Raw genomic sequence first — 24,782 nt, forward strand, 5'->3', positions numbered from 1 at the left:
ATCCAGGATGTAGATGTAATTGATTTCACAGCTGTATGATTGAGAATCTGGTTGTTTGCTGGTTATCTGCTATAGGCACAGATCCTAGAGGTCATGTAGGCTTCCTCCACATATCTGTCCTCTCAGCAAACCAACAAGGGAGATCTCTTCTCCAGTCTGCTTGATGGATTCTCCCATAATATGACGCAATCAGGAGTTGACGTCCTTTGCCATAAACGTGATCCAAACAAGGGTGTGACGCCATTACCTTTGCCAATTCTGTTGGCCAGAACCAAGTCTCAAGGGCGTCCCGCACTCAAGGGGAGAGGGTTACACCAACACACCGGCACTAGGAGGCGAAAATCATTGGAGCGGTCACCTTAGGGTCTGGGCGCCACAGTATTATTTTAAGAATCCACTTGCTTAGAGAAAGGAAAGCTATTTAATCTTGCAAACATCCGTCCATCAGTCTAATAAGGTCTTGGTAAATTTCCTGCGGTGCGTCCTGTCCGAGGTAAAAATCCACATGATTGTAGTGTGGAATCAACTTATAGTAAATAAGCCTGGGAATTTGGGGCAGTAAATTCTCAACGTCCTCGAGGTCAGCCACACGGTCGTGTCCTCCGCTCCACACAGCTGTGGGCACTTGCATGTTGGTCACGTTGTACAAGGGAGGTGTGAGCTAAGTATGATTAGAGACGGAGAGAAAAAACCAGATTTCGCAGAAAACCACATCAGGGGAGTAACCTTATCGATTGTTAAGCAAGTTCTTCAAATGCTAAAAGTATGCAGTTAGAATGCACTTAATGATTTCCAAACATCAAAATGTTAGAAGTGCTCCAGAGCACTTCTGTGCAATGGTATGAACTGTGAATAAAGAAAAAGATAACCGTGATATTTCTGATTTGCACATTGGGGAAAATAGGAAAGAATCCTTGAGGAAGGGGGCTCTTATTTCTATGGGGGACCATCTTTCTTTCTTTAAAAAAACTTTTTTAAAGTATATTTATTTTGAGTAGGGGGGATGGTCAGAGAGAGAGAGAGAGAGAGAGAATCCCAAGCAGGCTCCATACTGTCAGCACAAAGCCTGACATGAGACTCGATTCCATGAACCATGAGATCATGACCTGAACTGAAATCAAGAGTTGGTTGTTTAACTGTCTGAACCACCCAAGGCACCCTTATGGGTGACCATCTTTCTAGTAGGGCTTGGCACTCAGAGTACGTCCTTTTGAAACAATATGTATGTACACACACACACACATATATATGTACACACACACACACACATATATATGTATAGGATAAATGTAAATACCTCTTCTCTGGTGCAGAAATCTGGGCTTGGGGGGATTATTGACACTTGAACAGACTCTTTGGGGAGCATTGAGACCAATGGATGAAAACAGTTGAAGTATGACGTGAACAAGAAGCCAGCCTGTTCCAGAGAACGTGATGTCTTTTCCCTTCTCTCTGGGATCCAACAAATCCCATCCCCCAGCTCCTCAGTGGCCCCGGATGACCCGGCCTGGCCAATCAGTCCTTCATCCCTCTGGCCTCAGTGACTGGATGAGAGATGGGCACGTGGCTAAAACCGGGCCAGAGTTCTCTCTGGAACTTTCTGCCAGTGCTCCTGAGAAAAATACTGGCTTTTTCTTCGGGTTTGTGGTGGAAAGAACGATACGAGTTGAGCACACGCAGTCACAATCTTACTATTTTTGAAATAGCCTGAGAAGGGAAAGAGCATTTGTGAGCAGAACTGGGAGAGAGAGGGAGGGGCGCAGGGAGAAGGAGAGCCCGGAGGACAGCGTTCCAGTTCCCAGCCATTGTGAGTTGATCACCACCCTGTTCAGTAGAGTAAAGCAGTAAATAGATTTTTTTAAACCTAATGTCACGTTGTCTCCTGCCATGCACAACTGAGAGAATACGGACTGCCACCATATTCCGGGGACCGAATTGTGTTTTCCCCAAATTTGGATGTTGAAACCTTAACCTCTAATTTGACTGTATGAGGAAGTAAGGCTGTTAGGAGGTAATTGGGGTTAAATGCAGTCATAAGGGCCAGGTCCTAATTAAGTAGGACTGGCAGTCTATAGGAAGGGGAAGAGAGAGATCTCTCTCTCTCTCCAAGCGCACTCGCAGAAGAAAGAGTACGTGAGCACATGACAAGAAGGTGACTGTCTACAAGCCAGAAAGGGGCTCCTCCCCAGAGCCCCACCAGCTGGACACTGACCTTGGACATCCAGCTTCCAGAATGTGAGAAATAGATTTCTGTGGTTTAAGCCACTCAGTCTATGGTCATTCTTTTTTTTTTTTTTTTTTTTTTTTTTTTAATGGCATCCTGAGCAGATTTCTACACTGTTGTTAACAATTTTTGGCAGCAAGGTTAGGAAGAAAAGGTAACGTGGACAAAGACGCAGATCCTTGGGAAACTGTAACCTTGGCCAGGGAGAGGTTTCCTAAATTAGTAATGTACCCGATGACTTGGTTGCGGGGGGGGGGGGGGCTGACTTGGGGACCGTGCACCTTCAGTTCTCTCGGCAGGGCGATATACGAGCAGAGATCACAGGCTCGGTCATTACAGAAGTTACTGTTAGTCGATGGGTTGGTGTCCGGGTCTTAGAGTTACTGAATATCTTAAGTATGTCGCCTGTCCCCTATCTTGCTGGGAGACCGTGGCCCTGGGCTTAGGAGCAAGTGATAAAGGAGGAGGTGAGAAGGCAGCGACAAGGCAGGGAGGCCAGTGAGCACAGATCAGGGCTCACAGTGGTGCTTTAAGGGCTGGGGAGAGCCCGCGCAACGCCCCAAAGGCCAAGAGCAAACTGGGGCAAGAGGAGGCATGCTTTTCCCGACTCTGGGTTTCTCAGCAGGATAACACAAAGCATAAATACTTAGATGCAAAGATGGAGAAAGTTAAAGAGTAGAAAGACAGCTGTAAATATTAGCAAGCTTCGTGGCAGGAGAGTGGGGTTGAGGAGCCCCTGAAACCAGAACGCATTTACCACAATGATTTAGGATGCTGTGAAGGATGAAAGGAAGCTCAGAAGAAGGCAGAGCCAAAAATGAATATGCAAATCAGGATGCAAATGAGACATGCTGACTTTGGGCCAAGACTTTTGTTTTTTACTTAGTAATGAAGGTTTGGTGATTACACTGATAATTATGCCCGTCTTACTTATGGTCATTGCTCATAGTTGTGACAAAGGTTATTGCTTTTTACACATACATGTTGTTCACCCTCAGCTTGTTTGGGGTTTTCCATTTCTTTCCCAAGGTCCCGAGCAAACGATTCATGTGTAAACTTGAATCACCATGTATCCTGAAGATGGGAAAGATCATCGCTGCGACACAGCTCTCATCCAAGTTGATGTTTAACTCTCACAAAGTAAGCTCATCATCCAAGACTCTTTCCTTTTAGCAACTATCTACTCTTGCTAGGGTAAGAAATTGGTTACTCACAAGACAAATTGGGACTTTGACATAGTATGTGGGTCTGTGTGTGGCAAGCAGCCTAGGAGAAAACTATAGCAGTTTGGGAGGAAAATCAGATTCTTCACTCCAGCTGAAATTATGTATCTTCTCTATCGCAGTTACTACTGTGGCACTGAAAATCTGCTTTTTTGAAAAATTTCGAAATTTCCATACCCCTTTTTTGAAAAACTCATGTATCTTTGATGGCCACTTGTGTAACCTGAGTTATATATATATGTATATATATATAGTATGTGTGTATATATATATATATATATATACACACACATAGTATACATAGTATATACATATATATAGTATATATATATAGTTATATATATGTATATATATGTGTATATATATATATATATATACATATATATATATATACACACATATGTTAAATGAGCAGTAATTGTCATCCCAAAGAACTAATAGGGCAGTGTTAGTTCATTTTATAATAGATGGGTAAGAAATGAGAGCATATGATCCAGAAACAAAGATTACATATCTTTAATTCTCCTTTTAAAATATGGTCTTGGGGTGCCTGGACAGCTCAGTCAGTTAAGTGCCTGACTCTTGATTTCGGCACAGGTCACGATCTCACGGCTTGTGAGTTCGAGCCCAAAGTCCGGCTTTGCGCTGACAGTGTGGAGCCTGCTTGGGATTCTCTTTCCATCTCTCCCTCTGCCTCTCTCTCTCTCTCTGTCTCTCTCTCTCTCAAAATAAGTAAATAAATGTTAAGAAAAACATGGTTTTAATTAAGTGCTGAGAGTGTCTACTTTTTTTGATGTTTATTTATTTTGAGAGAGAGAGAGAGAGAGAGAGAGAGAACTGGGGAGGGGCAGAAAGAGAAAGAGAGAATTCCAAGCTGCTACCTCGGGCCTCGACATAGGGTTCCATCTCACGAACTGTTAGATCATGACCTGAGCTGAAAAGTTGAACACTTAGTCGACTGAGCAACCCAGGTACCCCAAGAGTTTCTATTTTTTGAGAAGGAATAAGTAGGGCTATAAAATCCAGGGACCCCTGAGTCATATCCTGGTTCATTACTAAGCTAAATAATTTTGACAATGTACCTAACCTCTCTGAGCCTCTGCAAACGTGGAGGCAATCATATTTACCTTGTAAGGTCATTGTAAGGATCAAAACTAATATGGAAACATTAAATTTTTTTTTACAAAAGGGGCGCCTGGGTGGCTCAGTCAGTTGAAGGTCCGACTTTGGCTGTGGTCATGATCTCATGGTTCGTGGGTTCGAGCCCTGCGTCGGGCTCTGTGCTGATGGCTGAAGATCTGAAGATCCTGCTTCAGATTCTGTGTGTGTGTGTCTCTCTCTCTGCCCCTCCCAGCTGTCTCTCTCTCAAAATATAAAACATCAAAAAATTTAGAAATAATGGTATGGAACATTGTAAGAAACCAATAAGTGGAATCTGATCTATATAAAATACGTGGCACAGTGTTGGAACCTAGCAGGTACTTAGTGAGTGGAGACTGATGACCACGGTCATCCATGTACCTGGTGAAAGTGCATCATGTTCTCATCAGGGTTTCCCCAGTCAAAAGCTTGGAACAGACCAGAATTAGCAGCCTATGATAAAATAGAAATAAAAACACATTACGATGATATAAGAAAACAACACGCATTTAAAGACCGTAAACAGAGGCACACCTGGGTGGCTCAGTCATTTGAGGGCCCGGCTTCAGCTCAGGTCATGGTCTCATGGTTCATGTGTTCAAGTCCCAAGCCGGGCTCTGGGCTGACAGCTCAGAGCCTGGAACCTGCTTCGGATTCTGTCTCCCTCTCTCTCTGCTCCCCCCCTCCTCACACACACTCTCTCTCTCTCTGTCTCAAAAAATTTATAAACATTAAAATAAATAAAGACAGCAAACAGAAAATATACAAAGAGGATGACATTACATCTCACTCTTTAGGCACAAGAGCTAAAGTCCAGTAAAGATTAATAAGCCAGATAATAAGACTGATACGAGCCGATAGAGTATTCACAGAACTGACTGACCGTCTTTTACTCTCCTCTATACCTCTCCAGTGAAAATTCTCAGATAGAAATGTGTTTATTTTTTAAGATTATTTGTTTATTGAGAGGGAGAGAGAGAGAGAGAGAGAGAATCCCAAGCAGGCTCCGTGCTGTCAGCGCAGACCCCGACACGGGGTTGGAACTCATGAACTGTGAGATCATGACCATGACCTGAGCTGAAACCAAGTCAGATGTGGAACCGACTGCACCACCGAGGCGCCCTGACGACAACGTCTTCGGGTGTTATAACACTCTACAGAGGAACGTCTACAAGGATGCTGCGATTGAATGATTCTTGACCATCTTAGCTTCAGGAATTGTCATAATTTTTTTGAAAGAGGCACCAGCTGTTCATCGACATTGAAAAGTGACTGATGTTTTCCTACACAGCTGGGTCCAGTATCCTTGTCAGGGTGTCGTCACTACATTCCCTGTTCTTGAACACTTTTTGTTGCTCCTGAAGGGAACGTGCACGCGGAGTAGCTTCAGCGCTTCCCGTGTGAGGGGCTCTGTCCCTCCAGCAGCCAGCCGTGTCGTCCGCCAGGAGCGGGGCCATATGCTGAGTGTCTGAGACACCGGGCACGCCACTTGAACATTTTCATGTTCAGACTTCCGCTACGAGAATGGAAACGGTCATACACCTGCACGCCTGGGGCTTCCTTCTTCTGTGACTTGCCACCCACGCTGGACCGAGGAAGGAGGTCACGTTCACGTTCACCTCACACGTTCCAGTAGGTGATTCTCAGTCTGTCCCACGGTTTTTGTTTTTGTTTTTGTTTTTCCTGAACTTGAATCTCAGAGATTTTTTTTCACACTCATTGATTTAATCCTGATGCTTCGTTTAAAATTACTCCCATCATGCTCTCTATTGACAGAGGCGGTCCGCCGCGGTCGGTTTTCAGCAATGGGAAGCAGCAGCGTGGGCTCCTTAGGTACCTGGGTTCTAGCAGCAAACAGACTTGGTCTCGGTCCAGGCTTAACGGATTATTGAATGTGTCGTCCACGGCAAGTTACGTATCTCCCCTAATTCCCGTCTGTGAAATGGGAATGATGACATTCTCCTCATAGTGAAGATTCAACTGGGTGATGCATTAAACAGGGTGCTAGGGTGAAGCACCTAGAAATGCTCAACAAACCTCTTTTTACTAACATTACTACTCTCGTCATTGTCGTCACCCTTGCCATAGCTGTCCGCGTAACCTATGACCAAGTGTCTCACCTCATCCCCCTCCCCACCCCCCTGACTTATTTCTGTCCTCAAGAGGACTTTCTGCCACAGGAGAAGAGATCTTTTTAAGAGCAGTGAGCTGTGAGACACGTAAGGGACAGGCCAGGACATTTGTGGCATAAGGGGTATCGATGCCTTCGTGGAAAGACTGTTAAGAGAATTCAGTGAGACCGAAGGAAATCACACGTACGAACGCAAGGACACATAGTAAGTGCTCAGGGAAAGTGAAATTGGAGTTGTGTTACCCACCACAGACCCTCTCTGTCTCCTCACCGGGGGGGAGACATTCTGTCCTGAGCATCTTTCTTCCTTCAGGAACTTGAGGGCTTATCTCCTGGGTGTGGAACTCTTCAAAGGAGTTCAGAAGTCCTCAACTAGTGTTTCAGGCTATCTACAGCAGTGATTCTCAACCGTAAAGCATGGAGCAAACTTATCGGGGTGGAGGTGAAAGTGTAAACTCGTAGGGATCTCGGATATGTCAAAACTTTGGGAAGACCCTTCTCTCTCCCCCCCTCCCCCCACACACACACACACACACACACACACACACACACACACACACTCATCACACTTGGTTCAGAAAGCTGGGCCAATTGAATATGACTTCTCCCTGAACTTGCTGAATATTGAGCAATACGGTAGCACACACACAAATTTAAACTGAGAGTGAAAACAGAAACCGTTAATCTATTTTCATCTCTATCTCGTACTTCACTTGCGCAGAGTAGAGCATTATTTCCACACTCTGAAATGGCCCATTCGCCAATAGGAGGATGCGCAGATCTTTCCGGAATAGCTCTATCGTGTTATATAAAGTTCTGTTGGAACTGATGGTTTCCCAAAAGATGAAGTACAAACCTTCCCTAGAAAAGGCAGTTGGGAGTAATCCAAAAATCAGAGTTCAGTCCGAATAGGTGGGAACCAGGCCCAAACACCAGAAACCGAGGACACAGAGAACAGAAGAGAGAACAGGGAATGAACATGTGTTGATGCTGATTTCAGAAGCATCCACCTGACAGAGGCAGGTGCCTGAAAAACCCCGCGATGGGCTCTGGGAGTCCTCCTCAGGGCTCTCGGGGCGATGTGTGTGCATCAGACCAGGAATAGGGAGCACGTACCTGGGCCCAGTGCAGCATGGTCTGCACAGATGTTCCCGCAGAGCTCTGTGCCAAATAAACATCCAAGCGACTCTGCAAAGTGGAGATTATTTCTCACCGGGAGGCTAATCATTTGACCACACCACAAGTAAACTTGAATATTCTCTTTCTCTCTCTGGGGAATAAACATGGACCATGCCTTCTTTAAGAACTTTCTCCTCCCGTAGCTCTGTTGTGTCCTGTACAGTTTTCATAAAGCCCACAGAGGCCATCCCGCTGGTCAAAGACACGAACATGCCTTTTCTCTCCCACCTCACCTCAGATGGCCCAAGAGTACAGGGGGGTTGAGGGTGTGAGAGCCCCAGTGACCTTCGTCACCCTGCGTTAAGTCCCAAAGGACATTCTGAGAGAGTTGTTCATCATGAGACATTGAGAAAAGATCTAAATGTTTCCTTTGCCTTCTGATTTTAAAAACATAGTGAGTATTCCACAAGGCTCTCTGAAAGTTTGTGGAACATAATCCATCCAGGATTGTAACCTCCACTGACATTTAGACTTTTTTTCCGGATTAAAAAAAAACAACGTGATATTTTTCATTGCCTTTTTTTTTTTTTTTACATTTTAGTATACAGAACGGTTATTTTTCCACCAAAGTGAGCACAGAAAGAGCATGGAGCTTTAAAAAAAAACACTACCCCTCATGAGCTAGCCAAACCTACTGAATCAATATCAAAATCTCCAGGGTTGACTCCTGGACATGTGTATTCCTTCAAAGTTCCACAAACTCGACTCAGACATCCCAGGATATCCTCCACTAAAATAGACATCCTTGCAGAGATTCCATAGGCCGGCCCCCAACAGTTAAAAAAAAGGGGGGGCAATTTGACTGCATAAATGTACAACGAGGGCCCTCAGTGAATGTTCTAGAGGGTCACGTTAGGAAGTCTTCCTCTGGCAAACTCTTAGGCCATGTCGAGAAGATGCTTTTGAAATTATCCCTCTTGTGTTTGCTTACAGCTCCTTGCCAGCTCTGCCTACATGATAGGCTACCATCTAAGCGATAGGCACGTGCAATTCCCTCAGTAAACGGAGAAAACAGAAAAGGAGTGTGAAAAGGCAGGGGTTAAGGCATGCTTTGCATAAACGGCTGTTTATAAATGTTGTCTGAAAGCAAGAAAAGTGTTTAATCAGTGCTCTCCAGTAACAGAGGGAGACTAGGCTCTGGGCGGAAATCTGTGAGATAGTCGGAGACCATTTTCAACTATGTCCTGCTTCTGGTTTCAAAGATACCTCCTCTCTGGCTGGGGAGTGAACAGTAGCTTTCTGTCTTCCACCTACCCCCTAGTCAGCTCATGGTGACTAAAGAAGAAAAGGATTTCAGCTGGGGAGGACTCCCCAAGAAACCCAACTGATCCCTCTTAGTGTCCCTTCAACTGTGAATCTGTAGCTATCGTTGGAAAGCCATCCCTTAATCCCAATGGATTAAAGAAGTCAGTGGTTCACAAAATGACTATTTCTAGATCACCTATGAAAGTGGAAAATTGGTTTAAAAATTACAGATGCTTGGGCATACTGAAATTCTACTTCAGCAGGTCTGAGATAGGCAGACCTCAGGCACAGCGAGATAAATTTCAAAACCATAGTCTTCATGTCAGTGGAGGACCTTTCCAATGGCGGCGCTTTGGCCAACAGCAAGGATTGGTGAGAATGTTCAGTGGCAAAGCCTTCTCAAATCCTCCTACTAAAGCAGGTGGAACTGCCTCCCGCCCCCCAGCTTCAGTTGGAAGCCATCAACATATAATTTCAAATCAGGAGACAAAAAGGAGACCTTGAGATGTGGCTTTCGCGCAATTCAGAACACATTCTCCTCTCCTCTGTGCAACAAAATAATTGCTTTTCTGGATCCGACTACTTACACATACCATGTTTAAGTTTTTTGGGTCAAATCCACTCAAAGTAAACAGGAAGTTGCTGCAGAGATGACGGAATAGCTTCCGGTTGCATACCTTGGTGGCAATGAATTGGTCAAAAAAGGTATGAGGGTAGAACATCTTGTCACCAAATAACGCCTGCAAGATCAATTTAAGATGCCATCAGATTTCATGGATGTGGATGTCAAAAGTGGAAAGTGAGTGGTCATTCAGCCAAGGACTGGACAGAGGTGATATCTGCTCAGTGCTAGTCCTCAGTAAAATGGAAAGGCCTGGTAAATTTTGTTTTTGGTTCTCCCAACCCACCTTTGTGGTCTTCTCAACACATCTCATGATTCCCTTTCCCAAGGTCCTCTACTTGGGGTGTTTTTCAGAATGCCCTCTGAGAAATTAGCCACCGTAGGAAATTGATAAGGCTTTGGAGGCACAGATACCTTGGTTCGATTCTGGACTCTGTCTTTGCACCTTAAGGAAGTATTTAATTTCTATTATCCTGAACTTTCTCGATGATAAAATAAAAAATTAACATGCTATGTTGTGAAGGACTGTTGTCAAGATAATAAGTCATGTTTAAAAGGTACCTACTGAATCTTCTAGAACCTAGTAAACATTCCCCAAACAATAGCTATTATTACAAGTAGTGAATGATATAGACTTAATGAGCCATTCCTTCCAGAATCTTTTAGTAAACGCTTCCAGAGGCAAAACTTAATCCCTCTAAAATGAATCTTTACTAGTGAAATTTCAGGCAATGTTGCCAGTGAGTTGAACTTACTTTTTGAACTTTAGAAATCCCTTCAAATTAGAACACACATTCATATCAAACTCCTGTGCATATAAGACGAATCTTACCTTTGCTTCACAAAAACTAGTTTTATAATCTTAGGATAATAAACTAGATATGAGGATGAAAAAGTATCTTTTAATTCTTTTGGAAACATCCATTTACAGTAAACAAACAAACAAACAAAAACAACCAAAACAAAACAAACCTCGCTTATCTTTTTCCTAGAATCCTTTATTGACTGGTGATTACGACAATCAATTAGATTAGATTAGAACAATAATAACTAGCATTTATTTTTATTGCGTTAGTGCACGATAAGATCTCAGGCTATCTTTGGTAAACTCAATCCGGTGAATTCCTCCTGGGTAGAGTTGGTTGAATTCTGAATTTGAAAAGTGGTTATTTTATATGATCAAAGGTAATCTTCATTTAATGAATATTTGATACCCATGGAATATTAATGAATCTATGACACACCGTGACTTTATCTACCCCTTCCTATGGGAGAGGGGGAGGGAGGAAGGGAAAAAAAAAGAGGCTATAATTGTTAAGCTAGTTCAAATCATATTTCTTTAGGTCGGGAAGGCAATAATTAACCATGGCAGACATTATCTAATTCATTCTGGCCTCTTATTCATTTTGTCTCGATCACTGGGACACTTGAACAATATATTAGATAATTTATTAATCCACTTATCAAATTGTAACTCTTCCTGTGTAACTGTCTACATGGTAATTAGTAGTAGCCACAGACACATAGAACTTTTTTTTGTTTTGTTTTTAAAGAATGGCTTCTTTTAAAAAAAAAAAAAAAAGACTTTATTTTTAAGTAATATCTACACCCAGGGCACCCGGGTGGGCTCGGTCGGTTAAGCATCCGACTCTTGATTTTGCTCAGTCGTGCTCTCGCATTTGTGAGTTCAAGCCCCGCATTGGGCTCTGTGCTGACAACGACTCTCTCTCCCTCCCTATCTGCCCCTTCCCTGCTTGCTCTCTATTTCTCAATCAAAATAAAGAAAAATAAACTTAAAACAAAGTAATATGTACACATGGGGCTCAAACTTAAACCCTGAGATCAAGAGTCACACGTTCTACCGACTGAGCCAGCCAGGTGCCCCTGAACTTACCTCTGAAAAGAACGTTTTCATCTATTCTGTTCTCAAGTGCAATAATCTAAATGGAGTGGCTGGCACATGAATAAGTAGTGAAGGTAGGAAGCAGGGTCTGGTTTTCACCAGTGAACATTTTTCTTTTTCTTTTTAACATTACAAAAATGTTTTATAGTGTGTTTGTTTATCTGGAGAGAGACAGCAACGGTGCGACCAGCGCAGAGCCCAACGGGGAGCTCAAACTCGCAAAACCACGTGATCGTGACCCGAGCTGAAATTAAGAGTCCACTGCTTACCCGACGGAGACACCCAGGCCTCCCCTAACATTTTTCGTTTTCAACGACCAATATCTTCATCATCCACCCTTGGCAGAAACTCCGTACGAAAAGGAAGTACCAGTTCAGAGAAGTGAGCAACCGTGGAAGCATGATGTGAAGAAAGAGGTTAGGGGCACCTGGGTGACTCAGTCGGCTAAGCGTCTGACTCTTGATTTCACCTCAAGTCATGACGTCCCGGTTTGTGAGATGGAGACCCAAGTCGGGCTGTGCGCAGACAGCGTGGAGCCTGCTTGGGATTCTCTCTCTCTCTGACCCTCCCCCATTCACATGCACTCTCTCTCTCTCCCTCTCTGTGTCTCAAAATTAAACAAACATTCAAAAAGAAGAAGAAAGAGGTTCCATCTGCCATACAAGGCCCTTGTTCTTTATTCTGACAGCCGGTATTTCCAAATACTGGGTGAATTAGCATGGCAGTCACTGACTTTACCTCTACACCCATGCATGAGTGACTCAGCAAAACGGTCATATATTTACCCAGGGACAAATAACTGCTCCTTCCCCCTAACCTAAAAAGAGAGGAGAGTAACGCAGGCCAGCCAGCCACATAGTGCCCATTTGTATAGCGTGGTAAACGTGGCTTGTAGAATGTAATTCCAAGTTCATTCTGGAGGGGGCGTGTGTGTCCCATAACAGCACAAGATTCTTCAATTTGCTCGTTCGGTAACTGGGTGAATTTAAAAAGGGTAATTTTTTTTTTTAAGTTTTCTTTTAAGAAACGAAGACAATACTAACAATGCTCACTGTTTAAATAACATGTAAGGAGCAAAGGGTCAAAGCAAGCAAGATACAAGAACACGTAAATGCCCAGGGACCAGACAAGGGGCGGGAGCGAAGGAGGGGATAAACAACTGGCAAACAGGAAATCTGAAACCCCAAGTGCTGTGGCTTTGAATCCAAAATAAACTCAATGAATACTACTAGATAATATCTAGTGAATACCTGCTGTAGGCCTGGTACTATGCTTAAACATGTATCATCTCAGTGAATCTCCCAAACAACTTGACAAATTTTTACCCATTTTTTTACTCATTCATCCATGCATGCGTGCATTCATTCATTCACTTTCAACTTTATTGAGGAATAACTGACACCATAAGACACTAAATATCTTATAAACGAAAGTTTGTACACTTTGACCTACATTTCCCCATTTCTCCTTCCTCCAGCCCCTCGTAGCCACCGTTCTATTCCCCTTTTCTAGGAAATTGGCTTTTTAATATCAGATTCTACATATAAGTGATTCAGTACAGTATTTGTTTTTCTCTGTCTGGCTTATTTCATTTGGTGTTATGCCCCCCAGTTTCACCCATGTTGCAAATGGCTGTATTTCTTTACTTTCTTTTGGCTCTTTAATACTCTTTAAAATTTTCCCATTTTCATTTGTTGAGAAATCTCTACACTGTTTTCCAGAAGGGTTATACTAATTTACATTTCCACCAGCAGTGTATAAGGGCTCCCTTTTCTCAACATCCTTGCCAACATTTGTTATTTCTTGTCTTTTTGACAATAGCCATTCTAGAGGTGACTGGGTGGCTCAGTTGGTTAAGTGCCTTACTCGATTTCAGCTCAGGTCATTATCTCAGGCTTCATGAGTTCAAGACCCGCATCTGGCTCTTGGTTGGTAGCTTGGAGCCTGCTTGGAATTCTGTTTCCCTGTCTCTCTGCCCCTCCCTGCTCATGATCTCTCTCTCTCTCTCTCTCTCTCTCTCTCAAAAATAAATAAACATTAAAAAAGATAATAGCCATTCTAACAGGTAGGAGGTAATACTCCATTGTGGTTTTGATTTGCATTCCCTGATGGTGAGTGATGTTGAACATCTTTCCATGTACCTATTGGCCATTTGCATGCCTTCTTTGGGAAAATGCCCTTTTTAAAATTGGATTACTTGCTTTTCTGCTATTGAATTATATGAGCTTTTTATATATTTTGGTTATTAATCCCTTATCAGATACATGGTTTGCAAATATTTTCTCCCATTCTGTAGGTGGCATTTTCAACATAGTGAAATGTTCCCTTTGCTGTGCAGAAGCTTTTTAGTTAGTCCCATTTGTTTATTTTTGCCTTTATTGCCTGTTCTTTTGCTGTCTTATCCAGAAAATCATTGGCCAAGACCAAGGTCAAGGAGCGTTTTCCCTATGTTGTCTTCTAGGAGCTTTATGATTTCAAGTCTTAAATGTAAGTTTTTAATCCATTTCAAGTTAATTTTTGTGAGTGGTATAACATAAGGGTTCGGCCTCATTCTTTTGCACGGGGCTATCCAGTTATCCAAACACCATGTACTGAAGAGACCATCTTTCCCCCACTGTGTCCATAGCACCCTTGCCAAAATTTGACGATAGGAGTGGGTTTCCTTCTGGATCCCTAACACACTGCTCTATGTACCTGTTTTTATGCTAGTACAATACTGTTTTTATTACTATAGCTTTGCAATATAGTTTGAACTCAGGAAGTATGATGCCTTCACTTAAGTTCTACTTTCATAAGATTGGTTGGGCTATTTGGGGTCTTTGTATTTCCACACAAATTTTAGGATAGGGTTTTTTTTTTTTTTTCTATTTCTGTGAAAAATACCATTGGAATTTTGATAGGGACTGCACCGAATCTGCAATTCACTTTGGGCTGTATGGACGTATTAATGGTATTAATCCTTCCAATTTGTGAACATAGGCTATCTTTTCATTTATCTGTGTCTTTCTGGGTTGTATCAGTATAGAATTGAATCACCATGGGCTAATTTAATTACTTCTCACAAACCCAAATCTCTGGCTTCCGTAAAGATTATCTTACTTTTATCTGCTTTCACTGAAATCACTGAACACAAGGATCGCTCTTAGTCAGCCCTGGGAGAAGCCCATATCAATATGGAAGAGAAAAACACACTAAGCCAAATGGACCAATTCACTTCAGCTGAATAACTGATCAGATTAGTTAGCCGTCAGCCAGCACAGAGAATCTGGACTTCAGGATATTGTCCAGATTTTGAGGACTTGACAGACTGAGAATCACTAAAAGCTGGACTTTCAGTGATGGGGGGAAGGTACGGTCTGTGCAAATCATGACAGCAACAAGTAGCTGATATTTATTAAAAGCTTAGAACGTGCAAGTCCTGGTTCTAAGGGATTCACATGTCTGACCTCAATCCTTAAAGCAGCCCTACGCGTGGGAACTATTATGATCCCCCCCTTTACAGATGAAGAAAATGATTCCCCAAACATTTCAGGTCTTGACCAAATTTACCCAGCTAGCTAGGATCCAACCCCATGCCATCTGGCTCCGTGTGGTGATTTTAACTACTATTCCATACTTCTCCTGAAAAACCAAGGGCTGCCAGAGAGAAATTTAACCTACTAGATTAAACAAATCAATTAATCGAATCAACATTTGCTTTATCTGTGATTGAGGAATGACATGGACAGAAGCCTGTAGATGTGGATTTAGACAATAGCGTAGAATGGCATCGGAGTGAGCTCTCTGAACCCTGTTGGTAAAATTACACCACGGTACGTCTCTATCGATAGCTTATATCTGTTATCGTCTCAGAAGTTTATAAAATGCCATTTTGTCTAAGGTTCTCTTCTCTTGAAATCAGCGAAAACAGAGCTCGTTTTAGTTACTACAGATTTAAACTTGGAGGAGCCACATACCTTGACTACTTTTCTGGAAAGAGTTGTTAATTTTTTCATAGGACTTTGGGTGTATTTCACCGTGATGACTGGAGCCAATGCGAAAAATATCTTAATCCTTTTAGCCAGCTCTGGATTTGTAGAGAATGCTATGAAAGCTGGAAGGGAAGAAGACACTAGTTTGTAGGTTTCGAACAAGTCTTCATTCATCGTAAATGATAGCAAAAGTAGTCCTATTAAAAAGAACAACAACAGCAACTGAAAAAAAAAAACCCAACAACTTAGAGTAAGTACCATCTGTAGGAAGAATTCTCTAAACTACTCAAGGATGGAATTGACTAATTCAAAATACAGTGACTTTCCTGTCCCTGGAGAATTTAAGTCTACTGGTAGAGAGTGTTGCAGAAAGGGTTCAAACACCCACTGTGGGGCATACCTAGGTAAACCCCGAGGGCCATTCTCCTTTGGCCACGCTCCTTAATACTAGACAACATTGGGCTATGATTGTGGCTTCCCATTCAGTAGCTGTGTGGAGATTTGAGCACGTTGCCTCCCCACGCAAGTCTCCGCTTTCCCAATCTGCAAATGTGGAAAACAGGATCCTTCGCGGATGAATCTTTTGAAGGTTAAATTACGTGTGCATAAAACTGAAGGTATTATTTGGCATTCTCACCATTAGAAAGGATTTCCAAATTCAGCCGTTTGTAATACATGGATGATAGCGATCTCAAATGTTTGTAGGTCGCATGAGAGGTGTGGGGAAGATGCATCGCCTAGCACGGGTGTGGAAAGACCTACTTTACGCCAGAAACCTGGTTAGGATCCAGATACAGAAAAGAGCCTGGTGGAAATGGTGTTGGTATTGTTGAGGCGTCTAGCTAATGGGGATCAGGGAAGGGAGCGAGGTGCCTCGTGGCATTGCCCACACGGCCTCAGTGCCTCTCGGAACTGCAAAAAACACTGATGGTGACATTTCGTCCCCACGATCTGTAATTCTCTGCTTTCTTTTTGGTGTCCTCATTAGACTGCAAGCTCTTTAAGGGAAAGATGCATACGATTTTTGTCTCTGCCTCCCCAGCATCTAAACCGGTGTGACAAATGTGTGTGGTATACACAAATGAATAATTCTCTCTCCCTCGGGCTTAGCTATCAATCTCCAACAATCTCCAAATTCAAGGCGGGGGGGGGGGGCAGCCTGTGTGTGTGTGTGTGTGTGTGTGTGTGTGTGTATCCCTGTTGTCATCCTTGTGTTAGTTACTCTTCAGAAACCAGCCAGAGGGTTTCCCAGGTCGAGTCCACAAGCCAGAGACACTGCGCAGAGGGAGGTAGCCCTGAACCCTTCCGTGAGCACAGAAGGTCCTCTGACACTCTCAGGTCACCCCTGCCCAAACACACCGATGGTGGTGCCTTGGGAGTGGCCCACGTAGTAGAGTCGCTCTTGTCCCGTTTTCTCTGCAATAAAATTGATTGTGGCTGGAAGGTCGTAGTTAGCCATCTCATCCAAACTGCCAAAGAGAAAGAACAACAAAATTGGAGAAAAAGCACCTCATTGTCAGGCCTACAGTGTTCGAACACCTTTCCTGCAGCCACAGATACTTGGCGCTTGTCGATTTAAGACTGGAGTCAATATATAGCATTAGGCATCTCTGCAACTTCTGAGGATGTCACCTTGATTGCAAGAGTAACAGGGTTAAGAAACCAGAGTCAGAAAAATCTGCTTTGCAGAGGCCCACAGAGGATCTTCCTGTAAGGCTGGTCATGTTTCACCTCACTCTACGGCAGATTTACCAAACTCCCTTGAAAAGAACAATTCCTGGAATGCCTACGTTGTAAACAGAATAAAGCAAGTAGATTTGTAGACCTCAGCCTGGACAGACTGCCTCGGAATTTCCGGGGAAGAGGCCTGGTGATCTGCACGTTTTCACAGGGCCTCTTTTCCTGTGCAGAGTTGGGAAAACGCTCCCCCAGGGCATATCCTCATGCTGTCTGTCATCACCCGTGACACAACAGCATTGGGGTGTGGAGTCAGGAAATGCCATGTGGCTTCTAAGAATGAAACCAAGGAACAAATGACTTCAGGGACCTTCAAGGCAGGCTTCTTAGCTCCTGTGTCAGCACGGGACTTCCTGCTGTAATGAAGCAGCTGTGCCCCAGGGGCACTGCTCCTCAGTCATTCTGTGGTCAGGCTTTCTCTTTCTTTCCCCGGGGCCTGGCTCCAGGGACGGCTTCAGCCCCGCCAGCCTATGGTTTGTTCACTACGGAGTGAATCAACATTTAAAATACCATCCGCTCAAACTCACTCTAGGCTCCCTCTTGGCTTATCAGGGATGTCTGGCTCCCAGAATTTTCGCCCAGTATCTTGTTTCTGGTCCCATTTCTCGATTGGTTTCCTTTTTCCTCTTTAGTAAGCACACCTTGTAACCTTCCTTTGGGGTCCACACTGACAAAGTGAGAGTCCTGGAGTTAACCTTTCTAAAGATGACCTTTGCGTTTTGATTTTTTTTTTGCATATATACCTTGCACACACACGCCCTCCAGACACCAACACATGGGCTTTTTATTTCTTTTACTTATTAAAATTTTTTTTAATTTTTAAATTTTTTTTTTTTTTTTTAAATTTTTTTTTTTTCCAACGTTTATTTATTTTTGGGACAGAGAGAGACAGAGCATGAACGGGGGAGGGGCAGAGAGAGAGGGAGACACAGAATCGGAAACAGGCTCCAGGCTCTGAGCCATCAGCCCAGAGCCCGACGCGGGGCTCGAACTCACGGACCGCGAGATCGTGACCTGGCTGAAGTCGGACGCTTAACCGACTGCGCCACCCAGGCGCCCCTTAATTTTTAAATTTTAAAGCTGGCTTTAAATTGAAGCTGGCTCCAGGCTCTGAGCTGTCAGCACAGAGCCCAACGCGGAGCTTGAACTCACGAGACATGAGATCATGACCTGAACGGAAGTCAGATGCTTAAATGACTGAGCTACCCAGGCGCCCCAACAAGTGGGATTTTTAAAACAAACACCAGTGCAATGAATAAGGACAATTTCTTCAGAGCCCAGGTAGAGGAAGATACGTTTGTTTCTTTCTTGAGTATTCCACTGGGTGTATTTGCACAGTAAGGGAAAAATCAAAGGGTGTTGGTCCATATAAATGAACAAAGCAGGGGCACCTGGGTGGCTCGCTTGGTTGAGCGTCTGACTCTTGGTTTCAGCTCAGGTCATGATCTTGTGGTTTGTGAGATCAAGCCCCACATTGGGCTCTGCGCTGACAGCACGGAGCCTGCTTGGGATTCTCTCTCTCCCTCCCTCTCTCTGCCCCTCCCCTGCTTGTGCTCTCTCTCTCTCTGTCTCTCTCAAAATAAATACACATTAAAAAAATAGATAAATGAACAAAGTACGCACTTCACCAGTACGTATCTCTTTACCTGAAGGCCCAGAATTCTCGTGATTTGGGTGAAAATTTCAAGTGTTTTCTGGACCAGGTGTTTCCCCGGCTGTTCCCCAGCCACACGTCATAACCCACATCTGCCAGAAGGAAGGCCAAGCTGTTGTTCGGAAGGTTGCAAATCCAGTTACTGGCAGACGCAATTAACCCGTGTTGCAAATACACGACAGGCTTTGGAGCTGCAAGACACAGGCGACAAGAATTTCATGTCTGAACCCTCTGAGCATCTATCGGAAAATTCTGTTCCTGACTTCCTCTGATATAGGACAGAGGTTAAGGGATGAAATGTGGCACGGGGTAAACCTGGGTTCTAGTCTTTTATGAACTACTTACTTGGGCAGGTTATTTATCCTCTCGTGTCTTGTTTTCCTCCTTGTAAAATTTTGATTTAAATAATATATTGTGTTGTTCCATAGGTGCTGGAGTCAGGCTGTTCTCGCTTAGAATCTATTCCTCCCAGCACTAACCCCTTTGTGCCTCAGTTAACTGATCTGTATAATGGGCAACAGTAACAAATGCTATCTCATAGTAGAGTCACAGGAATTAAATTAGGAGAAAAATACATAAGAGACTGTCCAACACAATAAATCATTTCCCCTATTATTATTATTATTATTATTATTATTATTATTTCTACGAATAACATTTTATTTCTCAAGGAGTCTCTGATTAGAAAACTAAATTTGTCTCAAAATAATAACAGAAACAATAAACACGCCAATTTTGAATATTGACGAATGCCAGGCACTAGGCTAGATTTTACACACAACCGCATCGTTTCATTTACATCGTCGGGAAGCAAAATGCAGAGATGTTCAGTGAAATGTTATGTGACGTAAAGTTATTAACTTGATAGAAAAGTCCTGCTCACAATGTAGAATTGGAGCAGCTTGACTGAGGAGAAAAGAAAAGGAGGAGGTAGGGAGGTGGTGTTGAGACACAGACAATAGAGAGAGAAGGGACTGCCATGTCCCTGGCTTTTATAAATGGTTTGTGGTCCTGTGCTGGTACCCACGACCCCCTGAGCTCACTGTGGGGCTAGCCCAGCTTCCCAAGATCGGACAGGCTACACTGGGAGATACTCTGGAAGAGGCTCTGGCCACCACGACCCAAGGAACCAAAGTCTATGTCCATTCAATCGAACTTTCCAGGGAATGGAAAGAAGAGGTGTTACTAATTCTCCTAAATCATTGCCAAAGAGCAGTCAGAGGCCGTAGGCCCTCTCTGATCTGAGCCCCCACAGCTTCTCATCGTACAGACAGCCGTCCAGCTCACGCGTCTTGGCAGCTACCTTGCCTGGCAGAACTGAAATCGAGTTTGGGCAGACAGAGTTCTCACGAGTGTTTACAAAGGTCATGGAGTTTTCTGGGGGCTGGCGGTTGGTTCTATAAAGTCAACAACATCTCCCTCTGGTTTTGAAAATCTAGATTTTCTCTTCACATGATTAAGGATTGTGGTACCGGGAGGTTTTGTTATACAACACCCCAAAGTATCGAAGGAGCTAAGAAATGAGAGAAGAAAGCAAATAGTGGCTTTGCCAAGTGACTTCCTCTTTCCTCTACAGGGATCCATCTTGATTGTAGGGAACTAGAAATGGGTGTTTAATTAAGTTTAAGTATAGTACGAATAGGGTCAGACTTGCTTTAAAAATTTTTTAATATTGGGGTGCCTGGGTGGCTCAGTCGGTTAAGCGTCCGACTTCGGGTCAGGTCACGATCTCGTGGTCCGCGAGTTTGAGCCCCACGTCGGGCTCTGGGCTGATGGCTCAGAGCCTGGAGCCTGCTTCCGATTCTGTGTTCCCCTCTCTCTCTGCCCCTCCCCCGTTCATGCTGTGTCTCTCTCTGTCTCAAAAAAAAAAAAAATTAAAAAAAAATTTTTTTAATATTCATTTATTTTTGAGAGAGAGAGAGACACAGAGCAGCAGGGGAGGGGCAGAGAGAGAAAAGGAGACACAGAATCGGAAGCAGGTTCCAGGCTCTGAGCTGTCAGCACAGAGCCCGACGCGGGGCTTGAACCCACAGACCGTGAGATCATGACCTGAGTTGAAGTCAGACGCTTAACTGACTCAGCCACCCAGGAGCCCCGGGTCAGATTTACTTCGAAAATGAAGTCCCAAGGCCTTAGGAAGAGAACTAATTACAAATGAAGTAAGTTGAAAAGCTATCATAGTAGCTGAAGCAAAAGATGATGATCATGTCCAAGCTGAGAGGAGTTTTTGGAAGAGAGAGAAATTTAGACGCAAAATTGACAGATCTTGGTGATTGGCTGGATATAGGAAACGAGGGAGAAAAAAGTGTCAAGGTGACTCTTAGGGTTCTGGTTTTTAAACCCGAAGAGAGGGTATCTCTAGAATACCCTGTGTGTGTGTGTGTGTGTGTGTGTGTGTGTGTGTGTGTGTGTATGTGTGTGTTTTGGAAGGAAGACAAAATGGTGGAGAAAAAAAAGAGACTACATAAACAGTATACAATTGACTTTTGAACACCATAGGTTTGAACCTTGTTGGGTCCCCTTATATGTGGATGTTTTTTTGAGAAATACAGTACAATACTAGAAATGTATTTTCTATTCCCTAAGATTTTTGTAACAACATTTTCCTCTCTCTACCCTACTTCATTATAATAATACAATATATAATATGTATAACGTACAAAATATATGTTAATTGACTGTCTATGTTCTTGATAAGGCTTCCGGTCAACATTAGATTATTAGTAGTGAAGTTTTGGGGGAGTCAAAAGTTATATGTGAGCTTTCAGCTGCTTGAAATGGGGGTAATAGTGTCCCTCACCCCCCTGTTGTTTTAGCCAACTGTATATCTAACTGCTTTCAAAAGTCCCAAGGATTATACAAGTGAAATGGAGTCTAGCGGTGGAGGTGATGAGTTTCTTCTGGAACAGGCCAGACTATTTCAGAACAAAGGCTACCCTGGTACTGTGAGCAGACCTAGGAATCTCTGCTTTAGGCATGATTCCTTCCAAAACAAAATAAATCCTACTTTTTCTTGGACATCCTCTTCCATGGGGAATCCTGTAAATTCCGAGGACATAACCATCCTTGGTCACAACGTCATACTCTTCATAAGGATAACCCCAGTAGGAAATAATCTGGCTCTGAAAAGAGGGGAGGAAAATAGACACATTCATGATGTCATGTCTTGATAAACTGCAATGTGGTACTTTAAGTTATACAACTACTGTTCCATGACGTCCTGGGACAGAATGCAGCAGGAAAATCAGGATAACTTGAGGAGGGTTTTAGGAAGAGGTTGCATACAGAAGCATGGGAAGGCGAGGTAGGGTGACCGTACATCCTGGTTTGCCTGGCTTGGTATTATGAATGCACCCAGGGTTCACTCTCAAAATGTTTGCAAACGAATTATATGGTCATCTGATGAGGGAAACCATGGGGGATTGTGTGGTACCCTGTGGCTAGTTACGAGTGAGTTGTTCCCAACCACCCATGAAGGGAGGTGGGAGAAAGTGGTCACCAGGCCCAGAGTGAGATAGAGAGAAAAGGGCACATGGGGAGGAAGTATGGCCTTTAGCAGAAGGGCACAGCCCGCTTAGGGTGACCTCATGGAGGAATCCAGGGCAATAAATCATCTGATCTCACCCTCCTTCCGCCTTCTGATCTCCTGCTCAAGATCTCAGTTGGCTGAACTGAACTGAAAACCAAAGTCAAGGGAACTTGTTGCCTCAGTTCTTACAGGTCAGCTTCTTGGGCAGAGAGAAAGGTGTGAAGAAGACAGAGCGGACCCAGATAAAAGAAACGTCCCACAGAGATACACACGCAGGAGGGGAAGTACCATTTACTGGTCATCTTCCGCACAGAGCAGTTTATGTCCCCTGCTTTTTTAATCCTTACAACAGGTCTTTGAGATGGGATTATACCCATTTTACAGCTGAAAAAAGTGTCAGCAAGATGAGCCATCTACCTGAAACTGTACTCTAGGAAAAGCTAAGGACAAAAGGAAAGTCTGAGTAAGTTGAACTCCAAAGCTCACGCCTTTACCACAGGATTCTGCATTTGCCCATGCAACGTGCACCAGAGGTGTGCATATATTATGGGACTATTTAAAACAGTGGTTATGAGCCTAGATTCTAGAGACAAACTGTACGGCATCGAATTCCCGCTCTTTCTCTTGTTAGCCAGGCAACCTTGGGCAAGTTATTTAACCTTTTTGTCCCTCGTTTCCCTCAACTGTGAAATGAAAATAATACTAGTGTTTTTTCACAGATTTGTTCTGAGGGTTATACATAAAATATCTAGAACAATGCCTGGCATGACATAAGTGCTCTATAGATGTTTATAATTCTTGTTATCTTTATAGAATAATTAAGAACCAAAAAGCACCCAGGCCAGGAAGGAAGAGAATGTGTGCAAATATGACAGGAAGAGGGAAATTTCGATACGAGGACATATAGCCATGGACTGTGAGTTCAGCCATGTAGGAGGTTAGGGGCACCTGCTGGATAGTGTGGAGAGAGGAACACACAGGAGACAAAAATTAGAAACTTTGACAATTTCATTCTTCTTAAAGTTCTAACACAAACTTGGCACTGGTGAGGACATCAATGGTGCATAAGGTACACAAGCTTTGGAGCACCCCATTGGAATGAAGCCCTAATGGTGGACATTGTCAGTCATTTGCCTCTTTTTCTTTTTCTCCCTTCCAAGGCAGGAAGGAAGGAAGGCAGGACTGACTCCCGGCTTTCCTTCCTTCCTCAGAGGAGTCCGGCCTTCCTTCCTATTTCCGGACCCTCCTTCCCTCGGCCCTTCCTCCCTTCCTCATTTCGTCTCCCTCCCTCTCTTCCTTCCTTCCTTCTTTCCTCTCTTCCTCCCTCCCTCTCTTCCTTCCTTCCTTCTTTCCTTTCTTTCCCTCCTTTCTTTCTTTCTTTCTTTCTTTCTTTCTTTCTTTCTTTCTTTCTTTCTTATATTCTTTGACTAGCACACTATTCCATTCCACTTTTGATATAAATTTAATATAAATTTCTGATATAAATACATTTTGATATAAAGGTCATCAGTATGAACTCTTGAGACTGCTCTTCAGGAAACCACCATCAGATGGTAGCTCAAGCCACCAGGAAAGGGAATATTACTGGCCCAACTTGGCTTGGGTCTTTCAAAGCTTAGATTAGCAACTTTCAGCTACTGGCTAACCACACCAGGGAAAGGGGAGGAAGCACAGATTTAGTCGATGTAGAACTGGTTGTAGACAAGCACATCGATTATATCTAAATTATTGTACATAAAATGATGATAAATTAATACTTCTTTATCTTAATGTTTTCTTCTTAATGAATGACTTACAATATTCATAGTAGCCTCAGGATTTGTGATGCCTCCTTTCTTGTGATAACCATGTATAGGTCCAAGAAGAAGCATCCAGTAGGCTGCTGCTAAAAGCTGCCACATTGGGGGGGGTCTTCCTGGGAAAGAAAATATTAACATATGTGTCATCAAACAGAATTCTGAAAGTGAAATTTGCTAGAATCCTTCTATAATAGTACTGCGGGAGAGCATGGCAACATGCTTCTAGGTTACACTTTACCAGGCAATAAACTTAATCTTCAAGACTCATTCCATGAAAAATCAGAAAGTATAAATTTTTACCAAGAAAGAAGGAAGGAAAGAAGGAAAAAAAGAAAGGAAGGAAGTCAACTTCAAGGAAGTCTCCAATAGACAGCTGAACAAAAGAAGGGAATGTAGAATTTGCAGAAAGAGAAATATAATGGCCA

General features: G+C 43.3%; 1 protein-coding gene across 2 annotated transcripts; it reads right to left on the bottom strand.

Annotated features, from left to right (window-relative positions):
* Positions 1-421: 421 nt before the first annotated feature.
* LIPK (lipase family member K) lies at positions 422-24,459 on the bottom strand. Of its 2 annotated transcripts, none has more exons than XM_032595255.1 (9): positions 24,355-24,459; positions 22,037-22,151; positions 19,022-19,121; positions 16,998-17,107; positions 15,624-15,760; positions 9,736-9,882; positions 7,835-7,906; positions 4,969-5,040; positions 422-661 (listed from the first exon to the last, which is right to left on the bottom strand). In XM_032595255.1, the coding sequence occupies exons 1-9, from the start codon at positions 24,457-24,459 to the stop codon at positions 422-424; spliced, it is 1,098 nt and encodes a 365-aa protein (XP_032451146.1). The 2 variants fall into 2 exon arrangements, with proteins under 2 accessions (XP_032451146.1, XP_030191006.1); XM_030335146.1 differs by having other exon boundaries at positions 19,022-19,220.
* Positions 24,460-24,782: the final 323 nt, after the last annotated feature.

This window comes from Lynx canadensis, chromosome D2 (assembly GCF_007474595.2).
Source record: "Lynx canadensis isolate LIC74 chromosome D2, mLynCan4.pri.v2, whole genome shotgun sequence".
Lineage (NCBI taxonomy): Eukaryota > Metazoa > Chordata > Mammalia > Carnivora > Felidae > Lynx > Lynx canadensis.